The sequence below is a fragment of the Pelmatolapia mariae genome, linkage group LG3_W, assembly GCF_036321145.2.
Source record: "Pelmatolapia mariae isolate MD_Pm_ZW linkage group LG3_W, Pm_UMD_F_2, whole genome shotgun sequence".
Lineage (NCBI taxonomy): Eukaryota > Metazoa > Chordata > Actinopteri > Cichliformes > Cichlidae > Pelmatolapia > Pelmatolapia mariae.
Genome location: NC_086229.1, coordinates 37,133,824 through 37,161,623, shown reverse-complemented (window position 1 = coordinate 37,161,623; position 27,800 = coordinate 37,133,824). Strand labels below are relative to the sequence as shown.

General features: G+C 43.1%; 1 protein-coding gene across 1 annotated transcript; it reads left to right on the top strand.

The window, feature by feature from the left end:
* The first annotated feature begins 108 nt into the window (after positions 1-108).
* Positions 109-24,024, top strand: LOC134622411 (NACHT, LRR and PYD domains-containing protein 3-like). Its single transcript, XM_065470275.1, has 11 exons — positions 109-307; positions 392-526; positions 5,404-5,529; positions 6,271-6,349; positions 6,509-6,713; positions 6,856-8,656; positions 10,557-10,730; positions 18,228-18,401; positions 18,673-18,840; positions 21,607-21,653; positions 21,802-24,024. The coding sequence occupies exons 1-11, from the start codon at positions 219-221 to the stop codon at positions 22,338-22,340; spliced, it is 3,537 nt and encodes a 1,178-aa protein (XP_065326347.1). The 5' UTR covers positions 109-218; the 3' UTR covers positions 22,341-24,024.
* The last annotated feature ends 3,776 nt before the right edge of the window (positions 24,025-27,800 follow it).

The window sequence follows — 27,800 nt, the reverse complement described above, 5'->3', positions numbered from 1 at the left end:
TGTTTGACCTGCTGCTTTGTAGGACTACAGTAATGGAGGATTTGGAGGCTGAACTCGACTCTGTGACACTTTTTGTAGTGAACTGATGAAAGCTGTGTCTCAGATGGATGTTAGTCCAACACATCAGACACGACCTCTGCAGCTCTCAGTTGATGTGCACATGAATGATTTGTGTTTCCTCTGCAGGTAGAAAGTGTGTGTGAGCTGAATTGAGCAGCATGGATCAGTGTGAGGACAGAGAGGAGGGAGTCCCTCCCTCTAAAAGCACTCTGTGTGGGGAACATGAGAGCCAGACCAAAGCTCAGAGGTGAGATGACCATCTCTAACTGTCCATGACTCTTCTCCATGTCACAGCTCAGCACTCACATCACTGCTCCATCATTATTCACAGGAAGAAACGTAGAAGGAGAACGAAACGTAAACCTAAATATGAACCAGAAACTGGACCTGAACCCAGCTGTGAGTCCGGAGAGAGTGACTGGTCTGCAGAGCAACCCATTAGTTTTAAAGTCTCTGCTGCAGAGGGGTGAGTTGTTAGTAACATGAACTCTTTGAGTTGGTTGGTTGCTAATTAGTTTATGTTAGCTGATTAGTGACAGAAGCAATGACTTAGTGTAGAATAAGAACACTGAAGCTAAAAATCTGTCTCACTGTTGTGCTGCTCTTTGCTGCAGCAATGAGTTTATTTAAAAACTTTCACTCTCTGTCTCTTCAGCAGGAAGTGGTTCTGCTTTGTTTGCTGGCTGAGCTAAAACAGGAAAATCCACTGTTAGCTGTAGTGTTTGGGTTTGTAACGACACTAACGAGGGGAAACAGAGAGATAGAACTTTATCCCTTGAGTTGGTTCTTCTGAGAAATTCAGTTAAACAACAGCTGGAACTAATCAGATAGAACAAGATAGGGAGACAAGACTGTCAAAATAAAACAGGAAACACACACAACACAGACTGACTAGAGGCAGGAGACAGACAGGAGAGACAGTGAGGGACTAAGAAGCTGTATCCCAATTCAGGTTCTGCAGCCTTAAAGTACGCAGACTTAACGGTCCACAAGGGCCGCGTACTCAAAGACCGCTAAGGCCGGAAGTGCGAGGCTTGTGAAATGGGACGGTCTAGCCTCCGTCGCGCTGCCCAGGTTGCCTAGCAACCATGATACTAACCACTGGAAACGTGTCATACAGCTTTGTTTGACAGAAATGAAGGAGAACATATTTTGGTCATTTGTTCATTTGTTTCTACACGAGCTTTGTGTGATTTGATAAGTATCTGAGGCTGAGACCACAGGACTGTAAAACATGATTGTTGGCCTTCATTTCTGTACTGAACAGTCATTTAAGATTAGCTAGTAAATAACAATTAGCTAATGTTGTTCATGAGACTAAAGTCAGTGTAAATATGATATGGCCAATATTCTAGTTATTATATTAATCATTATTAGTTATTACAGCAGTGAGTTTGAACTCTCAAATCACTTTTATTCTCACATCACATGTGCAGGTACACTGGTACAGCACATGTGAGTGAAATTCATGTGAGTGAACTCTGTGTCAAATACTGAGCTTCAGTAAAGATTCAAGTTGCAGTTATTTGTATGTCCTATCACCTTAAATCTTCACTCAAAGACAAGTATCTTTGACAGTGTATATGTAGATGTATCATATATAAAAGACAAATATTGTTCTTTTAATATGTTGGCATTATTACATTTGGCTCAATGCTTACATATATGTGTAAAAAGAAAATGTACGAGCTGTGATAACTGTTTCTGATAGAATGAAGATCAGACTGATATATGAAATATTCCTTTATTGGGTGAGAAAATCAGACCATGTCATAACTGCTTTAAGTCATACAGAATAGATATCAGAGCCTTAAACAGGCTGACTTCTGCTAAATGGGTCAAACTGGGCAGAAAGTATACAAACACATAACATCCTTATAGAATATGATGTAACACTATAGATCAACTTACCTCAGAATATATAAAGCATATAAACAATTACAGCAATATGATGCAACAAACACAGCAGTACTACTAATCCAAAATACTCAAAGCTTCATAGAACTGAAACAAACATTTATTTTTAGCTCCATTCTGCTGCTGATACATACTTTAGGTTTCTGAACATTAAACTTGTTGCTGCCTTTCATAGTGTGTAACTTGAAGGCCCTAAGTACTTTCTCCCACACTGAAAACACTGGGATGATAACATTATTTGAACATTACCTAATAAGACTGATTCAGGACAGATAATTAGTTATGTTAAACTTTCCTAGCAGTCCTTCACAAACAGGGAACAGTCTGTCTATTCTCTCCATCTGTCAGCTGCTGCTGCCTCTTCCTCCTCCTCTTCCTCACACACTGCTGAGTTTGTCCTGGTGGATCATCAGGGGTGCAAAGCCTCACAGATGATGTGCAGCAGTGGGTCCCTCAGTCTGTCCTCACTCTGGACACTTGCAGTCGTCACACATGGAAATCAAATGTGTGATAAGCTGCAGGATTCAAACACAAGTGTAACTTATAAACACATGTTCATACTTTTATTCCACAATCAAAGAGAAAGAAACAGAGAGAGAGTGCAGGACAGACAGACAGGTGACAGTCTCAGGTGTATACACTGCTACAAAACAGCACAGAGAAGGAGGATTTAGTGTTTGTGTTATTACGAGTGCTAAACAAGAAGAGTTCCAGATGGTCCAGTGGACACATGTGTGACTTCTGTGATTAAAGCATCTTTCTTTCAGCTTAACGAGTGACATAATATTCAGTACTTAGTTTTTAAAGTTTAGTCTTTAGCTGCTCCGCTTCCACCGTTTTTTTCGGGCAAAATTATCCACACCAACGCCGCGCTATGAAGTCTGGGATATGTTGGGCCATGAAGTCTACACCACCACATCCTTAAAATTCAGGGAAATGAAGGACGCATTTGAGGGCCGCATTTCGAGCAGCCTTCGAATTGGGACAGCCTTCGTTGCGTCGCTGTGACGTAATCAGCCTTAATATGCGGCCTTTAAGGCTGCAGACCCTGATACAGCCAGTGACAATAGAGATTGACAGACCACATGACTTTCGCGCGTTGCATTGTGGGTACGAGTGGCAGCAAAATCAAAACACTGCATTAAGCGCTAGCATTTCCAGTACCATCAATTCTGCGGTTTTAATCCCTACCTGCATTTTATTTGCCCCCAAGACAGTTATGTACAAAATGAAGGAGAACACAGCAGGTCCATACAAAGACAGACTTGATAAAAAAGCCAAAAAAAAAAAAAGGTACTAGGAATAAATCAAAGGAGTGAAAGAGTTAGACCCATACCAGCATACAGAGTGGGCTAAAGACGTTAGCGTGCTGCCCAGCTTTCATCACGCTCATATTTATAATTATATGGTCCTAAGTGTGAGTGCATACACTCATGAAGTGTTTGGTAGCTTCAGATCCCTGCAACAAGCCCAGTTCCAGTTTACCGATGGATGGTTACAGGACACTGACATGTTCCAATTAGCCAGATATGTAGGTGGACTCCAGGTTTTGTTGTAAGTGAAGGGCAGGCCTTCAAAAAACGGACAGAGCAGCCAAGGCAATTGAACAATATCAAACTTGATTACTAAAATATAATTTATTTCACAAAAAAGATTTAAAACAGTTAAAACATCCCTGGCCAGGGAGAACGCACAGTAAAAACATAGAAGTCCAGTGGCGTCAGCCACAGCATTAAAATCCACTCAAATTGGAGCAGGGCAAAAAAAAAACCGGCGAAGTCCCCGGCCGTCCTGTCTGTCTCTTCGCTCCGCAGTACTAGAAGAGAGAGGGGGCAGCGACAGTCACTGTTCTTTCCAGTGAAAGGGAAAGTACCACCGTGTGTTTCGGAACTTACCCCACAATCCAAGCCCTCCGTCGCCTCTTCGTGAATTCGGAAACATGACTTGAACAATTTTTCTTTGACGAAGGAATCCGATAAAAACCGATCGCCTTACCCGTCGGCTCCCAGTGGCTGTCATGCGACCGGCTATGGCAGTTAATAATACAACAGTTTCTTCTTTGTGTCACTGTTTATCTCTGTGTGACTGTTGTCTTGTAATGCCGTGCACGTTAGCCACTTGTTCCTACAATCCTTTGCAGTTTTACCCCGGAAATGACCTTACATTTTTGATCACTGTAATTAAACACACATGAAGACAAGACTGACTAAACATGGGACATGTACACAGGCAGGGGCGGTCCTAGCCTGTTTGGTACCCTGGGCAAATCCTCCATATATATTAGCTACATTAGAGATTTTGAAACTGGGATTTCATTAGCTGCAAGCTATAATCATCAAAATTATTTAAAAAAAATATCTTGAAATATCTTGCTTTACATGTAATGAGTTTATATCATATATTAGTTTGACCTTTTAAGTTGAATTAGTGAAAATAATGAACTTTTGCATGATATTCTAATTTTTCCAGTTTCACCTGTATATGTGTGTGTGTGTGTACACACATGCATACACACACAGAGATAGATAGTATGCATTGGCTAACAAACAGCCATTATAATTCGTCAGTGCGACCTAGGATTTTTTTTTTGTCGTACCATTGAAAATTGGTCGCACTCTGGAGCCCTGCATAATACCTGCTAATATCCAAAGACAAATCTGCTTACATTTTCTTCTTTTCTCTTTTTTCTAAACTGAGCACCGGATGACCTTTGAGCTCTTCTTGTCCATCTTTCATTGGTGTTATTTTGCATTCCAGTGTCAACACCCATTCCCCAACCCGAGAATCACCACAACACAACCAGATCTACACCTTAGTGCACGGATTCAGTTTGTTTAGGGTTTTTTTTTCTGGAATTTCACACAACCCAGGAAAAATCATTAATACATAACATACATAACAGGCTTGGATTGACAATATTATTAATGAAATGTGCTCTATTTGGAAGCAGCCTGCCCTCCTCCCCTTTTGACAGGTTGTGTGTGAGACTTCAGCACAGCAGCACAGCAGCAACAGCAGCAGGCGCACCTGCGCACCGAGGGATCTCGCACTCACTTATATATATACAATACAATACAATTTTATTTATATAGCACATTTAAAAACCCGAAGGCACACCAAAGTGCTTCACAGTAATATGGAGATTCAACATAAGTCAATAACAGGGTACAATTCGGGTACTAGCACAGACAGGATAGAGGCATTAACAGACCAGGAGAGTATATATATACACACATATATATATATACACACACATATATATATATGTATATATATATATATATATATGTATATATATATATATATATATATATATATATATATATATACTAGATTATATCATGTTATGTAACTGAGTTACAGCGACTGTAACTCAGTGACTCCTGTTAATGTGAACTCACTGAGTGTTTGTGGTTTACCTCTCAGACTGACTGAAGTCCACAAGATGATGGAGGAGGAGGAGGACAGAGCAGTGTCTGCAGGATCCAGCTGTGAAAGTGACCACTCCAGAGATTACCCTCCGTACTTCAGTGGTGAACCTGGACCAACGAGGTCAGAGAGCTGTGATGACTCCTTTACATGTTTGTGTTTCCTGGATAAATCTGACCTGAAACATCCTCAGATTGTTACAAAGATTCATTAAAAAGAAAACAAGATGTAGTGGATAAATCCCACCATACTGATGCTCAGATTTAATCACAGGGAACAAATCCAGATGTTACCTTCAGATTGTGACCTTTGGAGTGGAGGATGCAGATTTCAATAGAGAATAAATGTTGTTGTTTTTCAGCTGTGAAAAAAGAATCTAATTTTCTGAACTTAAGAATTTATGATGCTGGAAAAAACATGGAGACTATAACACAACATTTCACTGTATTCATAGAATGAATGTAAAACTGTCAGACATTCATTAAATATGCAAAATGTCTACGGAAACTTCAGAGGGTCAGATGTGAAGCTCTCAGTGATTTTGATCAAATGACTCATCAGTTATTGATCTGTACTACACTGATCTACCACGTTAGTAAAGCTGGTGTTCTGGTGGAGGGAGACCTCGGATCATGTTCTGGTTTTGAAGCAGTGATCTGCTGATGGTCCAGTTTAATGAGCTTCTTCAAAATCAACCCTGACATCACCACTGAAAGGACATCCATAAACTTAGGAAAAATGACCCATATTTTCACAATCTGAGAGTTTAAAACTTGACAGACTTGATTCAGATGAAGTTATTTGAGCAGAAACTTCTGGATCTTTATCCTGTGCTTGAACTAATCCTTCATGGTTCCTCCACAGAGTGGACCAGCAGAGCTCAGAGGTTCCCAGTGGTCAGTCTGCCCAGCAGCATCAAACACAGCTGGACTCCATATTTATGGTCTGTACATGTACAACAACTACTGTTACATCTATTGTGTTCAGTCATCTCCATGCTGCTCTTTGTAGACCAGTGGATTGTCAGTGTGTCCAACATGGATCTGATGTTTGGCTCCATGATTTCAGTCTGATTGGCTCATTCATAAATATTCTGTTCCAGCTGCTGGAGGACAACATCATCACTTTTGTGAAGAACGAGCTGAAGAAGATTCAGAAGGTTCTGATTCTAGATTACCCAGAATGCTTAGAGAGTCAGAGGGTGCATGATGAGCAGAGGAGGAGCAGCAGAGAGGCTTTTGTCAAGATCACAGTGAACTTCCTGAGGAGAATGAAGCAGGAGGAGCTGGCTAACCATCTGCAGAGCAGTAAGAGGATTTATCTAAAGATTTAAGATGTTGGTAATAAGTGGAACACTTACTAATCTGTGAAGAAATGTATCAACATGTATTCAAAAAGGTTTTTGTATGGTGTTTATAAAAAATAAAATGATATTATTTCTTTATTCAGAACTTCCTGCTGCAGTTTGTCATCGTAACCTTAAATCTGCACTGAAGAAGAAGTTCCAGTGTGTGTTTGAGGGGATTGCTAAAGCAGGAAACCCAACCCTTCTGAATCAGATCTACACAGAGCTCTACATCACAGAGGGAGGGACTGCAGAGGTCAATGATGAACATGAGGTCAGACAGATTGAAACAGCATCCAGGAAACCAGACAGACCAGAAACAACCATCAGACAAGAAGACATCTTTAAAGCCTCACCTGGAAGAGACGAACCAATCAGAACAGTGCTGACAAAGGGAGTGGCTGGCATTGGGAAAACAGTCTTAACACAGAAATACACCCTGGACTGGGCCGAAGACAAAGCCAACCAGGACATCCAGTTCATATTTCCATTCACTTTCAGAGAGCTGAATGTGCTGAAAGAGGAAAAGTTCAGCTTGGTGGGACTTGTTCATCACTTCTTTACTGAAACCAAAGAAGCAGGAATCTGCAGCTTTGAAGACTTCCAGGTTGTGTTCATCTTTGATGGTCTGGATGAGTGTCGACTTCCTCTGGACTTCCACAAAACTACAATCCTGACTGACCCTAGAAAGTCCACCTCAGTGGATGAGCTGCTGATAAACCTCATCAGGGGGGAACTGCTTCCCTCTGCTCGCCTCTGGATAACCACACGACCTGCAGCAGCCAATCAGATCCCTCCTGACTGTGTTGGCATGGTGACAGAGGTCAGAGGGTTCACTGACCCACAGAAGGAGGAGTACTTCAGGAAGAGATTCAGAGATGAGGAGCAGGCCAGCAGGATCATCTCCCACATCAAGACATCACGAAGCCTCCACATCATGTGCCACATCCCAGTCTTCTGCTGGATCACTGCTACAGTTCTGGAGGATGTGCTGGAAACCAGAGAGGGAGGACAGCTGCCCAAGACCCTGACTGAGATGTACATCCACTTCCTGGTGGTTCAGGCCAAAGTGATGAAGGTCAAATATGATGGAGGAGCTGAGACAGATCCACACTGGAGTCCAGAGAGCAGGAAGATGATTGAGTCTCTGGGAAAACTGGCGTTTGATCAGCTGCAGAAAGGAAACCTGATTGTCTATGAATCAGATCTGACAGAGTGTGGCATCGATATCAGAGCAGCCTCAGTGTACTCAGGAGTGTTCACACAGATCTTTAAAGAGGAGAGAGGACTGTACCAGGACAAGGTGTTCTGCTTCATCCATCTGAGTGTTCAGGAGTTTCTGGCTGCTCTTCATGTCCATCTGACCTTCATCAACACTGGACTCAATCTGCTGGAAGAACAACAAACAATGTCCATGTGGTCTAAATTATTTGATAAACCAAAACTCCAATCTCTTCACCAGAGTGCTGTGAACAAGGCCTTACAGAGTCCAAATGGACACCTGGACTTGTTCCTCCGCTTCCTCCTGGGTCTTTCACTGCAGACCAATCAGACTCTCCTACAAGGCCTGCTGACACAGACAGGAAGTAGCTCACTGACTAATCAGGAAACAGTCCAGTACATCAAGGAGAAGCTCAGTGAGAATATGTCTGCAGAGAAAACCATCAATCTGTTCCACTGTCTGAATGAACTGAATGATCGTTCTCTAGTGGAGGAGATCCAACAGTCCCTGAGATCAGGACGTCTCTCCACTGATAAACTGTCTCCTGCTCAGTGGTCAGCTCTGGTCTTCATCTTACTGTCATCAGAAAAAGATCTGGATGTGTTTGACCTGAAGAAATACTCTGCTTCAGAGGAGACTCTTCTGAGGCTGCTGCCAGTGGTCAAAGCCTCCAACAAAGCTCTGTAAGGAAATATGTGATCATGTTTATTTTTAAAATGTTGATTAAAAGTGGTCATAGATTTTTTCCACGACAGATCCATGTCCTAAAACCATGAGCCTACGTAGTTGTATAGTATAAAAGAAAAAAGGAGAACTTTTGACCACAATATTGTAACTTGAATGAACTTTTGATACAGCCTTTAAACACTTAAGGAGCTTAAAATGTTTTCATCTATGAACCCACATTAAACACTCTAGTTAAACTCTAAAAACAGAACATTAAAATCTGTATGTCCGCAAATGTATGTGCATTAATGTGTGCATGCGTGGAGATCTGAGGTTGGTTGGTAGGATGGACCCATGTGCAGAATCACATGTGTGCTAATATTCCTGTGTTTGGATTTTTGAGAGTTTGGTTCTTTTGTCGTTTCTCTCGGTATGTAGCCTTGGGCTGGTTCACCTGAATCAGGGATGTCCAGGCTGCTGGGTGTGGTGTGTTGATAGTTATTTATTGATATATATTATTTCTGTTCTAGAATTTATTAAAATATCAACATTTTAGTAATTTGTGGAATTTTTTTGTTTATTATTAACAGGAACACAGCTGAAAGTAACTGCATTGTTGGGATTGTCTAAATGATTAGTAGGAACTACTTCTTCCACCTGTCACAGTGACGTGTGAAATACAGATGTAAAAATGCTTCACAGGTGATGTGTGCTCGCTCACTTAGGTGATGATCATAAGCGAGTCATGTGTGAAGATATTTCAGCTCCACAAACTGCCAGGATGCTAGTTGTGAGAAATGTGGCAGGGGTGAAAACCTTTTCCAACACAAATAAAAGTAAATCTTAACACAGAGTAGTGCTGCAGGCAGGTACTATCCCTGTATAGAGGGAGGAAATATGGAGCTGGCAGTGTTGTATAGCACGGTTGCTAAACTTTGTAAAGTGACTAAAATCCAGGCTCCGGGTTTTTCTGTCTATGTTTCAATGATGGGAATTCACTGCATCTTTAAAACTACAAATCACATTTGTTCAAATTGTAGAGCATTTAAAGAGACCAGCTATTTTAAAAATATACAGTGTACTGGGATTAAAACAGAAGCTGTTGGCTTTTAGCTACAAAAATACAATTCAAAATATTTAATATAGGAAAGAGAGAGAAAATAAATCCATCCATCCATTTTCTTTCGCTTATCCAGGGCCGGGTTGTGGGGGCAGCAGCCCAAGCAGAGAAGCCCAGACCTGCCTCTCCCTAGCCACCTCCTCCAGCTTGTCCGGGGGAACACCAAGGCATTCCCAGGCCAGCTGAGAGATATAATCTCTCCAGCATGTCCTGGGTCTGCCCTGGGGCCTCCTCCCGGTGGGACATGCCCAGAACACCTTGCCCAGGAGGCATCCTTGTCAGATGCCCAAACCACCTCAACTGACTCCTTTCAATGGCCTTTCCGGATGGCTGAATTCCTCTCCCTATCTCTAAGGGAGAGGCCAGCCACCCTTCGGAGGAAGCCCATTTCCGCTGCTTGTGTCCATGATCTTGTTCTTTTGGTCACTACCAGCAGCTCGCGACCATAGGTGAGGGTAGAGATAGATCGATGGGTAAATTGAGAGCTTCGCATTTACGCTCACCTCTCTCTTCACCACAATGGATCGGTACATGGTCCGCATCACTGCAGCCACAGCACCAATCCACCTATTGTTCTCGCGCCTCCTTCTCCCATCGCTCGTAAACAAGACCCCGAGATACTTAAACTTTTATTACAAAAGTCACAAATATTTGTGTATGTGTGTGTTATTGGGTAATAAACCTAAAGAAAAGAATCTACCAGCGCCTCGCTGATTTCTGCTTAAAAACAACAACAAAAAAGCAATAAAGCTCTGATTTGTTTTGTCGATCTTGTCTCCCTTCCCGCTTGATTTCAGACTGAGTGGCTGTAACCTGTCAGACAGAAGCTGTGAAACGCTGTCCTCAGTGCTGAGCTCCCAGTCCTCCCGTCTGAAAGAGCTGGATCTGGGTAACAACAACCTGCAGGATTCAGGAGTGAAGCTTCTGTCTGCTGGGATGAAGAGTCAATACTGCAAACTGGAAACGCTGAGGTCAGACCAAGCAATATCGATTTTTTTTCATCAATTAACGTCATTTAATCAATTTCATTTGGAAAAAATTTACATGTTTTTTATTTTTTAAATGAATCCATCCAAGTCACAGTAAGCTGCCACATTTGTCTTTTGTAACATGAGGCAATGAGGATTCCAGCATGTACTGAAACCATACATGCAAACCATCCCGATTTTTCCGGGAGATTTTTGAATTTCAGTGCCCCTCCCGAAAATCTCCCAGAGCCACCATTCTCCCGTATTTCTCCCGATTTTCCACCCGGACAATAAAATAGAAAAACCATATCCCAGAATTCATAGCGCGGCTCAGCCAATTCCAGTTTCCAACAATGGCTGCAGCTACTTAGTTTTAATATTGCTCTTATTACTCTTTCTGGGTCACAAAATAAACCGTTAACATATTTTCAGGCGAAAATTTCACTGGGTAAACTTCGAATATCTGAGCTGGTGAGAACAGCAAACCCCCGCGGTCTTTCGCTACTCAGGTTAAACATGACGTATAAGTCACTTAGATAACTTAAAAATGTCATTGTTTGGCTTTTTTCAGTGTTTTATGTGTTTGTGAGTAAATTGGTTTGGCTGAGATTAAAGTTATTAGATTAAATTAGATTAGATAAAATAAAACTTTATTAATCCCTCAAGAGAATTCCTCTGGGGTTTTCACACATCTGAATGAATGCCAAATAGAAAAACTGATTAAACAGAAGTGTGAGATGGTCGAGAAGTTACGCCAACGTCCAGTTATATTTTAGATACCAGGGAGCAGACGGCTGAGTTTCAGCCCACCGAGAGAGCTCGTGACGTAATTCTAACCGTCCAGTTTCACAGTATCCCAGCCTACCTGGCTTTCAGAGGACACGGCCCACTTAGACCGCGAAGGCTGGGCCCTCAGGTTGATGCAGCCTCTGAATTTGGACACCCCCGCTGTTTCCGGCCAGACAAAAATAACAGTGACATTTAACTTTTTTTTAGTAAAATTCAAGTTGTATGTATGTATGTATGTATGTGTGTATGTATGTATATATGTATATGTGTGTGTATATATCTCTATCTATCTATCTATCTATCTATCTATCTATCTTTCTATCTATCTATATATATACATATATACACATATATAAAAAACACCCAGCATGCCCCTGCGGGCGGTTTATCCTTCAAGCTCGGGTCTTCTACCAGAGGCCTGGGAGCTTGAGGGTCCTGCGCAGTATCTTAGCTGTTCCCAGGACTGCGCTCTTCTGGACAGAGATCTCCGATGTTGTTCCCGGGATCTGCTGGAGCCACTCGCCTAGCTTGGGAGTCACCGCACCTAGTGCTCCGATTACCACTGGGAACACCATCACCTTCACCCTCCACATCCTCTCGAGCTCTTCCCTGAGCCCTTGGTATCTCTCCAGCTTCTCGTGTTCCTTCTTCCTGATATTGCTGTCATTCGGAACCGCTACATTGATCACTACGGCCATCTTCTTTTGTTTGTCTACCACCACTATGTCCGGTTGGTTAGCCACCACCATTTTGTCCGTCTGTATCTGGAAGTCCCACAGGATCTTAGCTCGGTCATTCTCCATCACCCTTGGGGGCATCTCCCATTTTGACCTCGGGACTTCCAGGTTATACTCGGGACAGATGTTCCTGTACACTATGCCGGCCACTTGGTTATGGCGTTCCATGAATGCCTTGCCTGCTAGCATCTTGCACCCTGCTGTTATGTGCTGGATTGTCTCTGGGGCATCTTTACACAGCCTGCACCTGGGGTCTTGCCTGGTGTGATAGACCCCAGCCTCTATTGATCTTGTACTCAGAGCTTGTTCTTGTGCTGCCATGATTAGTGCCTCTGTGCTGTCTTTCAGTCCAGCTTTGTCCAGCCACTGGTAGGATTTCTGGATCCTCTATCTGCCGGTGGTACATACCGTGCAGGGGCCTGTCCTTCCATGATGGTTCCTCGCCTTCCTCCTCTTTCTTGGGTTTCTCCTGCCTAAGGTATTCACTCAGCACGCTGTCAGTTGGGGCCCTCTTCGTGATGTATTCGTGGATGTTTCTTGTCTCATCCTGGACTGTGGTGCTGACACTCACCAGTCCCCGGCCCCCTTCCTTCCACTTAGCGTACAGCCTCAAGGTGCTGGACTTGGGGTGAAACCCTCCATGCATGGTCAGGAGCTTTCTTGTCTTTATGTCAGTGGCTTCTATCTCCTCCTTTGGCCAGCCTATTACCCCAGCAGGGTACCTGATCACGGGCAGGGCGTAGGTGTTGATGGCCCGGATCTTGTTCTTACCATTCAGCTGACTCCTCATGACTTGCCTGACCCTCTGCAGGTACTTGGTGGTTTCAGCTTTCCTAGCGGCCTCTTCATGGTTCCCATTCGCCTGCGGGATCCCCAGGTACTTGTAACTGTCCTCTATGTCTGCAATGTTGCCTTCTGGTAGTTCAATCCCCTCAGTTCTGACTACCTTCCCTCTCTTTGTTACCATCCGACTACACTTCTCCAGTCCGAACGACATTCCAATGTCATTGCTGTATAGCCTGGTGGTGTGGATCAGTGAATCGATGCCTCGTTCACTCTTGGCATACAGCTTGATGTCATCCATGTACAGGAGGTGGCTGACAACCGCTCCATTTCGTAGTCGGTATCCGTAGCCAGTCTTGTTAATGATCTCACTGAGGGGGTTCAGGCCTATGCAGAACAGCAGTGGGGACAGAGCATCTCCTTGGTAGATCCCGCACTTGATGGTGACTTGTGCTATGGGCTTGGAGTTGGCCTCTAGTGTTGTACGCCACATCCCCATTGAGTTCCTGATGAAGGCTCTTAGCGTCCTGTTGATCTTGTACAATTCTAGGCATTCCAGTATTCAGCTGTGGGGCATTGAGTCATAGGCCTTCTTGTAATCAATCCAGGCTGTGCACAGGTTGGTCAGTCTGGTCTTGCAGTCTCGGCTGACTGTTCTGTCTACCAGTAGCTGGTGTTTTGCGCCTCTGGTATTCTTGCCAATCCCTTTCTGTGCCCCGCTCATGTATTGACCCATGTGCCTGTTCATCTTAGCCGATATGATGCCTGACTGGAGCTTCCATGTAGTACTGAGACAGGTTATTGGTCGGTAATTGGATGGGACTGGTCCCTTCTTGGGGTCCTTGGGGATCAGGACCGTCCGACCTTCGGTTAGCCATTCCGGGTGTCTCTCATTACCTAGCAGCTGGTTCAGTTGTGCTGCCAGACGCTCATGGAGTGCAGTCAGCTTCTTCAGCCAGTAGGCGTAAACCATGTCGGGCCCTGGTGCTGTCAAACTCTTCATACTGGAGACCCTTTCTTGGATATCTGCCACTGTGATGGTTACTCGACCCTGTTCAGGGAGGGCACTATGGTGTGCCCTCAGATCCGCTAGCCACTGAGCATTGCCTTTATGGGTTGCGTCCTTCTCCCATATGCTCTTCCAGTATTGCTCGGTCTCCAGCCTTGGTGGTGCTGTTCTCTTATTGTTCCCTTGCCACTGAGAGTACACCTTTGCTGGTTCTGTGGAAAACAGCTGGTTTATTCTCCTGCCTTCTATCTCTCTGGTGTACCTCCTCAAGCGGCTGGCCAAGGCTGTGAGTCTTTGCTTGGCAGTTTCCAAGGCCTCTGGTATGGACAGCTTGCTGTAATATATGTATATATATATATATACACATATATATTTAGAGGATCATCAATTAGCCTGGAGAAATAGTTTGCTGCTTTATAAGAAAGCCCTCCGCAAAGCCAGAACATCTTACTATTCGTCACTGATTGAAGAAAATAAGAACAACCCTAGGTTTCTCTTCAGCACTGTAGCCAGGCTGACAAAAAGTCAGAGCACTGTTGAGCCAACCATCCCTTTAACGTTAACTAGTAATGACTTCATGAACTTCTTCACAAATAAAATTTTTATCATTAGAGAAAAAATTACCAATAATCATCCCACAGATGTAATATTATCTACAGCTACTCTTAATACCATCAATATTAAGTTAGACTCTTTTTCTCCAATTGATCGTTCTGAGTTAACTTCAATAATTAATTCCTCCAAACCATCAACGTGTCTTTTAGACCCCATTCCTACAAAACTGCTCAAAGAAGTCCTGCCATTAATTAATGCTTCAATCTTAAATATGATCAACCTATCTCTAATAATCGGCTATGTACCACAGGCCTTCAAGCTGGCTGTAGTTAAACCTTTACTTAAAAAGCCATCTCTAGACCCAGCTGTCTTAGCTAATTATAGGCCAATCTCCAACCTTCCTTTCATATCAAAAATCCTTGAAAGAGTAGTTGTCAAACAGCTAACAGATCATCTGCAGAGGAATGGCTTATTTGAAGAGTTTCAGTCAGGTTTCAGAGCTCATCACAGCACAGAAACAGCTTTAGTGAAGGTTACAAATGATCTTCTTATGGCCTCTGACAGTGGACTCATCTCTGTGCTTGTCCTGCTAGACCTTAGTGCAGCGTTTGATACTGTTGACCATAATATCCTATTAGAGTGATTAGAACATGCTGTAGGTATTACAGGTACTGTATCGCAGTGGTTTGTATCATATCTATCTAATAGACTCCAATTTGTACATGTAAATGGAGAGTCCTCTTCACCCACTAAGGTCAATTATGGTGTTCCTCAGGGTTCAGTGCTAGGACCAATTCTATTTACATTATACATGCTTCCCCTAGGCAACATCATTAGAAGACATAGCATAAATTTTCACTGCTATGCAGATGACACGCAGCTCTATCTATCCATGAAGCCAGGTAACACACACCAATTAGTTAAACTGCAGGAATGTCTTAAAGACATAAAGACCTGGATGGCCGCTAACTTTCTGCTTCTTAATTCAGATCAAACTGAGGTTATTGTACTCGGCCCTGAAAATCTTAGAAATATGGTATCTAACCAGATTCTTACTCTGGATGGCATTACCTTGGCCTCCAGTAACACTGTGAGGAACCTTGGAGTCATTTTTGACCAGGACATGTCCTTCAACGCACATATTGAATTGAATTGAATTGAATTGAATATATATATATACACACACATATATATATATATATATAGATGTGTGTGTATATATATATATGTGTGTGTGTGTGTATATATATGTGTGTGTATATGTGTGTATATACCGTATTTTCACGACCATAAGGCTTTAAAGTCTTAGATTTTCTTCAAAAAGTACGGCGCGCCCTATAGTGCAGTGCGCCCTGTGTGTTGTAATGAGGACGTAGTAGAGAACACCATGAGAACGCTAAAGGGTGAAGTGTGGGCGTTGACTGTAGCGGTATATACGATTGCACATACCTGTATAAAAGAACAGGTATGTGCGTTATGCAGGACATCCTTGTTTTAACAACCCTGAAAATGGCAAAGAGACACGCTTATGAAGCACAGTTTAAACTGAAGGCCATCAGCTACGCGGAGGAACATGGAAATCGAGCAGCCGCGAGAGAATTTAAGATTAACGAATCGATGGTTCGCAAGTGGAGGAAGCTGAAAAACAAGCTGCGGCAGGTCAAGAAAACACAGCTGAGTTTCCGCGGACTTAAGGTGAGGTGGCTCTCATTCCGGGAGGCCTGACAAAGGAACTCCAACCGCTGGAAATCGTTGTGAACCGCCCGTTCAAAGTAAGGCTGCGAGCGGCGTGGGAGCGATGGATGACCGATGGAGACCACAGTTTCACCAAGAGTGGAAGGCAGCGCCGGGCGAGTTACGCCACAATTTGGGAATGGATTGTAAATGCTTGGGCTAACATGTCTGCTGGCACTGTTGTTCGAGCTTTCGCAAAAGCCGGCATCATTTCCGAGGAGCCGCACGGCACGGAAAGTGACTCTGACAGTGAAGAAAGTGAAAGTGAAAGTGAACCTGGAATGTTTGATGGAGATTTAGCGCAGCTGTTCAATTCAGACACAGAGGATGAGGACTTCGATGGGTTTGATTGATGATACAAATGTGAGTACCAAACTCAGTTTTGCTCCTGCTTTATTTTTAAATATGCACACTTGTATGCTTGTGTGTTGTTGATGATGACGATTACCGGTATTAGAAATGTGAGTACCAAACTCAGGTTTGCTCCCGCTTTATTTTTAAATACGCGTACGGTACTTGTATGCGCCCTATAACCCAGTGCGCCTTATGTGTGTGTTAAATACAGTAATGGCACACATAACTGTGACTGCGCCTTTTAGTACAGTGCGTCTTATGGTCGTGAAAATACGGTATATATATGTATGTATATATGTGAGTATGTATATGTATACCACCCCCCCATCCCAACAGCCCTTTTGAATGTCTCCCTAATTCTGAGGTCTCAAGGTTGGCAACTATGCCTGAAACAGTGTTGAAATATTGTAAATGCAGTAGCTCCTCGTGGCAATATACATATATGGGGAGGGGACCAGAGAACACTACAGAGTCCGACATTGTTTTGGCAAAGTTACACACCGATTCAATATTGATTTTTAGTGACCTCCGATTGGCGTAACCGGGTGTCATTACTGCCGACGTGAATTATGATCTTACTGTATTTACATTTACCCTTAGCCAGTAGTTTTAAATTTCCTTCAATGTCGCCTGCTCTGGCCCCTGGAAGACAATTGACTATGGTTGCCGGTGTCTCTAGCTTCACATGTCTCAGAACAGAATCGCCAATTACCAGAGTTTTATGAGTTTGATTTGGTGGTGTACCTGGGGCTTCTGTTTAAGACTATGCTTCCTCCTCACTGTCACCCAGCCGGTCTCTTTCCCCAGCTGCTTGGTGTCTGCCAGGAAACAGCTAGCAAGGCCTAGGCTATCTTCGGCTGCACCAGCTACAGGGGCCTGGCTAGCTACGGGTGAATGAAGGGTGCGAAGCCGAGTCTCCAATTCAGTAGTCCTGGCCTCCAGAGCTGCAAATATGCTACATTTGTTACCGATATCATTACTGCTAAAGGAGGCTGAGGAGTAACTAAACATCTTACACAATGAGCAGGAAAGTACAGGAGGGACAGGTGAAGAGGCCATGGTGCTAACGAGTCGCTATGAGCTAAGCTAAGCTAGCAAAACAGTACAGACACAGTGAGTGAATACTTTGGCTATTAATTAGGTAGTGAGTACACAGAAAGTGTGTGGCACGTGAAGATTATACTATGAAAAAGAATGTATTTAAAACGTTTTTAATTAAATTGCTATGCAGATAAGCTACTCAGAAACACCACCGTGTTTGAGCTGGAACAGGAAGTGATACTCTATCGCAGAGCGAGCAAACACCAAGTGACAGCACCACCAAGGTAGTGTTCAGGCCCCTTCAATCTGTGATCGCTGTTGCTTTGCATTATAAATGCTACTATTACAAAAGTCACAAATATTAGTGTATGTGTGTGTTATTGGGTAATAAACCAAAAGAAGGGAATCTACCAGCACCTCACTGATTTCTGCTTAAAAACTACAAAAAAGCAATAAAGCTGTGGTTTGTTTTGTTGGTCTTGTCTCCCTTGATTTCAGACTGAGTGGCTGTAACCTGTCAGACAGAAGCTGTGAAACGCTGTCCTCAGTGCTGAGCTCCCAGTCCTCTAGTCTGACAGAGCTGGATCTGGGTAACAACAACCTGCAGGATTCAGGCGTGAAGCTTCTGTCTGCTGGGATGAAGAGTCAATACTGCAAACTGGAAACGCTGAGGTCAGATCAAGCGATATCAATGTTTTTTATCAATTAATGTAATTTAATCAATTTCATTTGGAAAAAATTAACATTGGCCCTGTGTGTATGTATTTTTTAAATGAATCCACCCAAGTTACAGTAAACTGCCACTCTTTTGTAACATAAAGCAATAAGGATTCCAGCATGTCCTAAAACAGTGTTGAAATATTGTAAATGTAGTAGCTCCTCATGGCACCATGAATATACTTTAACAAAAGTGTTTCCTGTCTTCTTGTCATCATTTTTTCAGACTGAGTGGCTGTAATCTGTCAGACAGAAGCTGTGAAGCTCTGTCCTCAGTGCTGAGCTCCCAGTCCTCTAGTCTGAGAGAATTGGACCTGGGTAACAACAACCTGCAGGATTCAGGACTGAATCTTCTAATTTCTGCAGTGGAAAGTCCAAAGTGTACAATTCTCAGGTCAGGATTCAGTCTTTTCTGATAACGATTTAAAATCCGAGTCAGGTCGATAAATGGCTTACTCATTTTCAACAGACATGATTTGTCAAATCACCTTATATCTAACCCAAAGGTCCTGTGTTTTACTAAAACACAGGACCTCTTAATATTTATCTAAGAGAACATATACGTTCAAGTTTCAGCACAAAAATATTAATCAGATTTTTTTCCCTGGATCATGTGTGTACCCTCCTGGTTGGAGCTCCAGCAGCCTGTATCAGTGAATGTGACTTTAAATGAAATTGCTGCCCCTGACAGGAAGAGTTCTGAGCGACAAACAAAACAGCAAATATGAGCACTGCATGTGTCTGAGACTACACAGATACAGACCTGAATGAGACACTAACTTTGTCTCTGAGAGATAACTTTTATTATTAAATACACTTCATTTCTCATCTGTGTAGAGAATGTAGAGTTTGACATGCTGATATTACAAAGTGCAAAATCACACTGAATCACAAAGAAATTGTTTTGGAGTATTTATGGTTCAGCTGATGAAATTGTTCAAATAAAGCAGTAATTTACACAGAAACAGCACAAATGAAACTTTTTCAGGGGAGTTACCACTAAGCTTGTCCTGCTACAACTTACTGCAGCATTAAAAACTGTTGATCACAGTGAACACATTGTTAATATTCTCACACATTAACATTATTCATGTAGTTCCACAGGGTCCTCTGCTGTGGCTAATCCTTTTGATGTTATGATGTCTGGTTTGTAAAATGTCTACACACTACATTTAGATAGTGACTTTAAAATGTATTCAGTTGAATTACTGTCCACAGAGTCTGATTGAGTGCATTAGATGCACTCCATCAGACTCTGTCATAGATGGAGACTATAAGATAAGATAAGATAACCTTTATTAGTCCCACACGTGGGAAATTTGTTATAGATTTATACTATAGATTTAGTCTGGATGGATTATCAGTGTAAGTACACTAGGAGTAAAAGGGCCTCTTTACACAGCCTACACCTGGTGTGGTAGAACCCAGCCTCTATGGACCGTGTTATGAGCTGCTCTGATTTATTGCCCGTGCTGTCTTTAAGTTCAACTTTGTCCAGCCTCTGGTAGGATTTTTGAATGTCAGACACTTTTTTGGTCGATCGTGGCTCAAGAGTTGGGAGTTTGCCTTGTAATTGGAAGGTTGACAGTTCGAGCCCCGGCTCCGACAGTCTCGGTCGTTGTGTCCTTGGGCAAGACACTTCACCCGTTGCCTACTGGTGGTGGTTAGAGGGCCCGGTGGCGCCAGTGTCCGGCAGCCTCGCCTTTGTCAGTGCACCCCAGGGTGGCTGTGGCTACAATGTAGCTTGCCATCACCAGTGTGTGAATGACTGAATTTGTAAAGCGCTTTGGGGTCCTTAGGGACTAGTAAAGCGCTATACAAATACAGGCCATTTACCATTTTACCATTTTTTTATATGATCTGTGTAAAAACAAAACAGTAAACACTGTTTTGAAGTAAGATGTACAATTTGAAAAATGGGGCACAAAAATGTTGCTGCTTTCTGGAAAGTGAGTCTAAAAAGACCCAATGGAGAAAGTGAAGAGAAAAATCAAAGATTAAGAAGAAGAAAATGGCAGAGGCAGTTTCTCTTGAACTCCCAGCAGATGGGGCAAGACTCTAAAAGCAGGGATGATTGGAGAAAATGTAAAGAGGCCATATGATAAACCAGGAGATGAATACTCTGGTATTCTGGGGATAGTGGGAGTGAGAGATGGCAGTTGAATGATTTCAAGGATGAATTTCAGAGAAACCAGGGAAAGACCCCACTGAGACCTCAGGTTATAGGCCTACAGCTCTAACATCTCATCCAGGGAAAGTCATGGAAAGAATGACAGTGGACAGACTGATGTATGTGACTCAAACAAGGCAGCTGTTTGCAGCTTCTCAGCAGGGGGAGGAACACCATGGACCCAGCAGTCAGTTAGAGTCAGAGATAAGGAAAGCTCAGTGCATTAGGAGATCAGGTGTGGTTTGTATTAGCCAACTTAAATGATGGAAATGAATGAGCTGTTCCTGGTTAATATTCTGTGTTTGCTAACAGTATTACAGACCCAGGCCTAATCTGTCATCTGTTAACACGTCCAATATCTCCTCATTTATTGGTGGATAATCCACTAACATGTTTTAATGCACAAGTTCATGTGATTTCTGTGTGCTGATAACATCCAGTCTGTTCTGTATGGACATAAAATAACTCAATGAAACCAGACGAGGTCATTTCTGGAGAAGTTGTGGTTTGATTGTTGCTACTGCTGGTCTCTGTCTGTGGTTCGCTGCTGCTGATACAAAGTTGGAGGTAAACAGGTTGGCTAAAAAAGCTGAAGCGAGATGGCTCATAAACAAGTGACCGCCACTTTATTAGGTACTGTACCTGAGACAGTGGCCACTGTGTACCTAATAAAGTGTCAGCCATGTTAAATGTGTTTCCAAGAGGAGAAAACTAGCTGGCAGCAAAGGCAGGGAGGTGTCCTTTCCACCTAAACAGAAGAGGAATATAAAGACAATGAAAGTCACAGTTTGCATCAGTCATATTTCATTCAATACAGTGATGTGCTGATCTAGGATCAGTCCAATCATCAGCAGTTTGATCCACGGATGGATTGAATTGTATTTGTGAAAATGTGGGACTGTTCCTTTATCGGTGTCTAACAGTGTGTGTATGAGAGCCATGTAATGTCCATGTGTGCATGCTGACTGCTCTGACCCCTCCTCCTTTCAGGGTGGAGCCTGCTGGCGTCCGATGGTTGAGACCAGGTCTGAGGAAGTGTAAGTGTGTTTTTAATGGGATTCATGAAAACAAAGCAGCACACATTCAACCATCTTCATCATGTCAGGAGTCATCATCAAAGTGTCAATCAATGAACAGATGATGGATCAATAACTGCAGCTGGATTGTGTTTGTTCTCTCCATCAGATTCCTGTCAACTCACAATCGACACAAACACAGTGAACACAAACCTCCAACTGTCTGACAACAACAGGAAGGTGACACGTGTGGAGGAGGTTCAGTCATATCCTGATCATCCAGACAGATTTGATGTTCCTCAGCTGCTGTGTAGAAATGGCCTCACTGGTCGCTGTTACTGGGAGGTCGAGTGGAGAGGAGGCGTTTGTATATCAGTGAGTTACAGAAGAATCAGAAGGAAAGGAGGCAGAGACTGTGTGTTTGGACTCAATGATCAGTCCTGGAGTCTGTTCTGCTGTGATGATGCTCCTCAGTCTGTCTGGCACAATAACATAGACACATCCATCTCCTCCTCCTCCTCCTCCTCCTCCTCCTCTGCCTCTCACAGAGTAGCAGTGTATGTGGACTGTCCTGCTGGCACTCTGTCCTTCTACAGAGTCTCCTCTGACACTCTGATCCACCTCCACACCTTCAACACCACATTCACTCAAACTCTTTATCCTGGGTTTAGACTCTGGTCTCATGGTGCCTCAGTGTCCCTGTGCTGAGTGAGCAAACGTGAAAACGTCCAGATGAACAGAATCAAGCTTTTGGGATCAGCCAGCAATGCAGCATCATTGTTGTTCAGGTTCAGAGGTTTGCAGGAATGAACTGATGACCAGAAACAGCTGCAGAGTCCAATCAAATACCAGCTGGAGTTCAGCTGCATTTGAAGAAGTCAAAGAAAAGTAAGGATGTCAAAGGGCGATGTTTTCTTCCAAAGAACTGAAAACATGGTCGACGCCTCATTAGAAGAATAATCTGGACATTTGTGAGGAACTCTAACCAAGAAAGCAACACAAGAAAGCAACGTCACACAGATCCAACAGACAGTTTCCATGACTGCAAGTGTTGAGTGGAAAAATGCTCCATTGCATTATTGCATCCTCTCACCACAGGAGGCGCTGTTGGCACCACTGATTGCTGATCATCTCTGATGATCTGATTGATCCTGTGAATAACGGGACTCACTGAACTCTGTGACACAGTGAAGATCACAGAGTTTAACATCTGACTGACGTCACACAGACAGAAGGATGAACCAGTGAGGCACAGAACACAGTTACTGGAGATACTGGATCAGCTCCATGTGAACCTCTGATGGAGAAGCTGCTGACCCAGAGAAACATCAGGACATGACAGGCAGCTGCACTGATCTAACAACATGTAGCAGAGCTGATCTATGTTAGAGGATCTATGACAGCAGCTGAAAGTCCAACACTGGATACCAGCTGAGCCTGTGCTGAGTGTTACAGGAAAAGAAACACTGACACTGGGAGACACAGTGATGCTGACTGGGGCACAGAGCAGAATGATGCAGCAATAACACAGAGAGACACAACCACTCACAGTTAACCTGACCCCACTAACTGCATGTGTTTGGACTGTGGGAGGAAGCCGGAGTACCAGAGAGGACGCACACAAACACGGGAGAACATGAAGCACTGAAACAAAGATGGTGGATTTGACCTCAGGACCAGGCGTGTCATTTCCAGGGGGGTTACGGGGGTCATGACCCCCAATAATCAGATCCAGCCAATATAATTTCATCATTCCAGTTTATAAAATTATTAATTATCTTGAATAAATAGCTTGTCGAGTTTCTTTAATCATTTTAATTATTATCAGCAAAATAGTTTCATGTTTAATCATCTAGTAATGTAACCCCGCCTCCTCCGCTGCATACTTGGTATTACCCAACCAGCTTTCTCTACCAAACCTTCACTGTTTGCTGTATGTTTGTTAGCGCAGTCGCTGGTGCCAGAGACTGCCGGTGACTTCAGTCTGAGGGTTTGAAGTTTCCATGTCTGTGTGATGTGTGGTGTGAAGGCTGCTGGTTAAACTGGGACTCACTGTTTAAAGCACTGAGTGCTCATAGAGAGATGCTCCATGAGTCCCAGTACAGACTACAAACATGGTGGAAACTTAGCTTTGATATCCACACACTCTGCACGTCTGTGAGTAACTGTGATGAAGATGTGCAGAGATCTGTGTCCAAACAGGAGAAAGACTGTAAAGACTCTGTGCTTCTAACAGCCTCTGTTAACATATGTGAGGCTGTTTGTTGTTGTTGCCATGGAGCTTTTCACTGTTTGGGTCAGCAGGTCATGTGATCAGGTTTGTTCTGCTGGACGATGGTTCAGTGTCAGGGTTTGTTTGCATTCATCAATAAATATCTAAATAAATCAAAGACTCCATGTTTGTTCTTTCATCATGTGACCTCTGCTCATCCATCTCTGTGTGTATCAGGATACATTTAGTTCATAATACACAGAAAAATCAGAGTTATTACCTGTAATAAATGTGAAAGATTCCTGCAGTGATAACCAGGCAGGACTGAAACACATCACAGCTGTCACCACGGTAACAGCACCGTCCATCCACAGGTGAGGGGAGGAGCAAAAAGAGGGACTTTCACCATTTTATACTAAAAACACTCAACTAATGATTCTATTATGAAACAAATAAGCCCACATTAATGTGAGCATTTATTAAATAATAATAATAATGATTTCCTCCTGATCTCATTTCCATAGCAGAGAAAACTGTGGTGTATATTGAGGTGGAGGGTGTGGTCTATGGCTCAGGTGTAGAGTGAGGGTGGGGTGCACCACAGCAGCATGCTGGGACTGCTGAGGGTGGAGGAGGGAGTGATGATGACATCAGAGCTGCAGCAGTCAGCAGCACAGAGACCAGTGAACACACAGTCTGTTCATCTTTGCATAGATACAATATATAGCACAATATTGAATGACAGAGACGCTGTGTGAGCTTCCACAGATACACTGACGTCAGCATCCAGAGTCCTCCTGCTGCTCCCCCCTCAGAGCCCCGTGATCAGCACCAACACATTCAGTTAGATGACAGAGTCCAGCTGCAGCTAGAATCAGCTCTGTGAACAACAGCACAGCGTCAGTGTTTCACACTCAGTGAAAGGAGGAAACAGCAGAAGAACACCATGTGTGCTACGTTTCCCAGGACACACTACAAACTGCACAAATACAGCACGTGGAAGGACCTGGAGCTGCATTTAAAGAGAAAAGACAGCGTGATGTCCTGTATGGACAGGTGGAAGGAACCAAGTCCTCAGCTGAAACACTCGTGTTTGTCCACAGACAGGAAACACAGCAGGAAACAAAGAAGCTCATGGATAACACACTTCCTGTCAGTCACAATGAGGCTGGAGCCAAACACAGAAAGGTGTTTTTGTCCAGATGAGCCCAGAGAAGAAACACGAGTGTTCACAGACATCAGAAGCTCAGAGAGGTGAAACATGAGGTTGGAGTCCTCGTCAGCATCCAGAAGAGCTGCTGTGAAACCCTGAGTACTCATGACAGACTCTGATGGCACAAACACATCATGATTCAAACATGAAGACAAACATGGAGCTCCTGATCCTCCTGCATGAGAACAAGCTGACATGAGCGCTGTGTCTGAGAGTGTCTCCCTGTCACAGTGACAAGAATACAGCTGCTGCTCACAGTCATTAAACTGACCTGAGGTCAGCTGCTAGCACGTCTCTGTGCTCCTTACATATGAACCATGTGACCTCACATCAGTGCTGTGGATGACTGTAGTCATAGAAGAGTAGAGCTGTAGCAGGTGGTGTGAGGAGGAGGAGGAGGTGGTGTATTCTAGTTAACGCAGTACTGAAACACTCCAGCAGAGGGCGCTGTTAAGTCCTTATTGTAACACAGTTACTGTGTGCAGTTATACTTCATACATAATCTGCACTTATTTCCATCAGACATGCTGTCAGTAAATGATTGTTTCTATTGATTCTACTTCCTGTTGACTAGTTTGATGACAGTGAAACAATCACAGCTGATTGTGTGATGATGTCACTGTTACATTCAGTGTGTGTGACATCATGTTAGTGCAGCTGATAACAGCCTGGTTCTGTTAGAAACACATGAACGTGTCCATAGATCAGTGTGTGTTTAACATGAGAGCTTCAGCCCTGCTGATGTGTTCAATAAAGACATGCAGGAAAACTGATGAGACTCTGAAATAACTCTTTATATTTATAATGTAACTCTGCATCAAAAGAACAACAAAGGATCCCAGACAGCTTTATGTCAACAAAGACCATGTTTCTGTGTTTCTAACAGTTTGACATTATTAGGAAACAGACTGCAGTGAACAGGATTTATAAAGAGCTTATATATAAAGATATGACAGCTGTTTGTTGATCACTCTGTGTTTGGACCTGATCAGTCCAGCTGTTTACTTGAAATATGTTCATTTAGCTGTGACGTTATATATTTATGTTCTTGTCTCTGTTGAAAAACACATTTTAATGTCCCTCAGATTTTTCTCCCAGATGAATAAATATAAAAATGACACAAACTGACTGCAGCTACTTTTTGTCCTTTCTGTCAGAAACCTTCATGTGACTCATGAGAGACACGTTTCAGCTGTTTGTGACAGATCAGAGGCCAACAAGTCATTTATAACACTTTCCATCATTGTTTAGCACAAACACATGTTGACACAGCAGCGGGGCCGCAGTGAGAGTCAGAGCCAGGAGATAAAAACTCCTGTTTGACCACAGCCTCACTTTGTTCCTGCAAACACTTCCTGTTGTTGACTGGGTGGAGTCAGGAAGCCAGCGAGGCCCTGCAGGACTGAGACTGCAGACTGGGACGTGCTCTGTGATGGAGATCAACAGCATCACTGACTGTTTCTGTGAGGACACCATCATCCCAGCAGGGCTGTTTCCCAACAACAAGCCTGGACCATCAGAGACCTGAAGCTGCTGCTGAATGAAAGAAGAGGATCTTCAGGTCTGGAACAAGGACGAGCTGAGAGTGTTAATAACGTTACTAATGTTCAGCTACACTTTACTAGGTCACATCTGTGACACACGTCACTTAAATAAAGAAGCAAATATTGGCTCTGTTTTATCTGCTGGGCCCAAAAGTGACTCCCCGTATTTAAACTGCTATGAATAACTTGTTGGTCTATAATATGTGAAACATGGGTCAAATGTCTCCATCATGAAAGATATCAGGTCATCTTGAGCCACAAAAACATTCCTATCATGAGGTAGAAGCTGGAATCAGTTTGTTGCAGACGTTTATATATCCCATATTTATCCAGTTAAAGTCACATTGAAATTCAAAAATGTCTTTTCAAGAGTCGTCTGTCCAAGAGGAGCAGAAACAAATATAACAACAGTTATTTAAGCTGTTTTAAAGGCCACAAAGGAGCAGATTGGTTATAATGCAGCTGCTTCACAGGAATAAAGATGAAACACTGTTTTTATTTCATGTGTAACACCTTTCAATCATGTGTTGACTAAAGTCTATAGACCAGTATAAGTAAAGACATCACACACACACACACACTGAAACCTGTTTTTGGTGCAGCAGCGGTCCCAGCTGCTCGCCTTTATCTAGACTGGGTCGGCTGCTTATCTCAATATAATCAATGTTTAAAGTTCTCAGTGTTTCTGTGTTGCTTTGTATAGGATCTCCCAGCATCATCACTGTGCTGTCCAATCATTGTGTGCTAGGTTACCCTTATAGTGCGATGTGTGTTTGCACAAAGAGAAGCATGTGTGTCAAATATAAGCACAGAACAGAAAAAGCTGCCAGTTTCTTCTATTTAGAGTCAAGTTAGTGTTTTGTGTCTTTGTTTGAGGCCTAATGTCAAGCAGAGGTGTGTGTAACTGGACTGCTCTGTTATATGTGTGAAATGTGTGCTTCAGCGTCATCTTCGTCACTGCTGATTCCTTTGTGTCATCATGTGTTGAGAAGAGAGAACAGTTATAACGGAGGAGCAACAGGAAGCCCTGAAATCTGCATCAACAAGGAAGTGTTGGCTCACCAGTGATCCCAGCAGAGCCACTGGTTTGGCTCCAGTTGTTCTAGATTCAATGATGTTGTTCCTACAGATACATGTTAGCATCTTTATTGTAGTAAAGTCTGTAATGTGAAGCTAGAAACAAGGCAGGAAACAGCTCC

Bases quoted from the DNA above. Each gene is read 5' to 3' on its own strand.
- LOC134622411 (XM_065470275.1), top strand. From the start codon at position 219: ATGGATCAGTGTGAGGACAGAGAGGAGGGAGTCCCTCCCTCTAAAAGC. The intron at 308-391 runs GTGAGATGACCA...CATTATTCACAG, and splicing joins AGCCAGACCAAAGCTCAGAG to GAAGAAACGTAGAAGGAGAA. The intron at 8,657-10,556 runs GTAAGGAAATAT...GCTTGATTTCAG, and splicing joins AAAGCCTCCAACAAAGCTCT to ACTGAGTGGCTGTAACCTGT.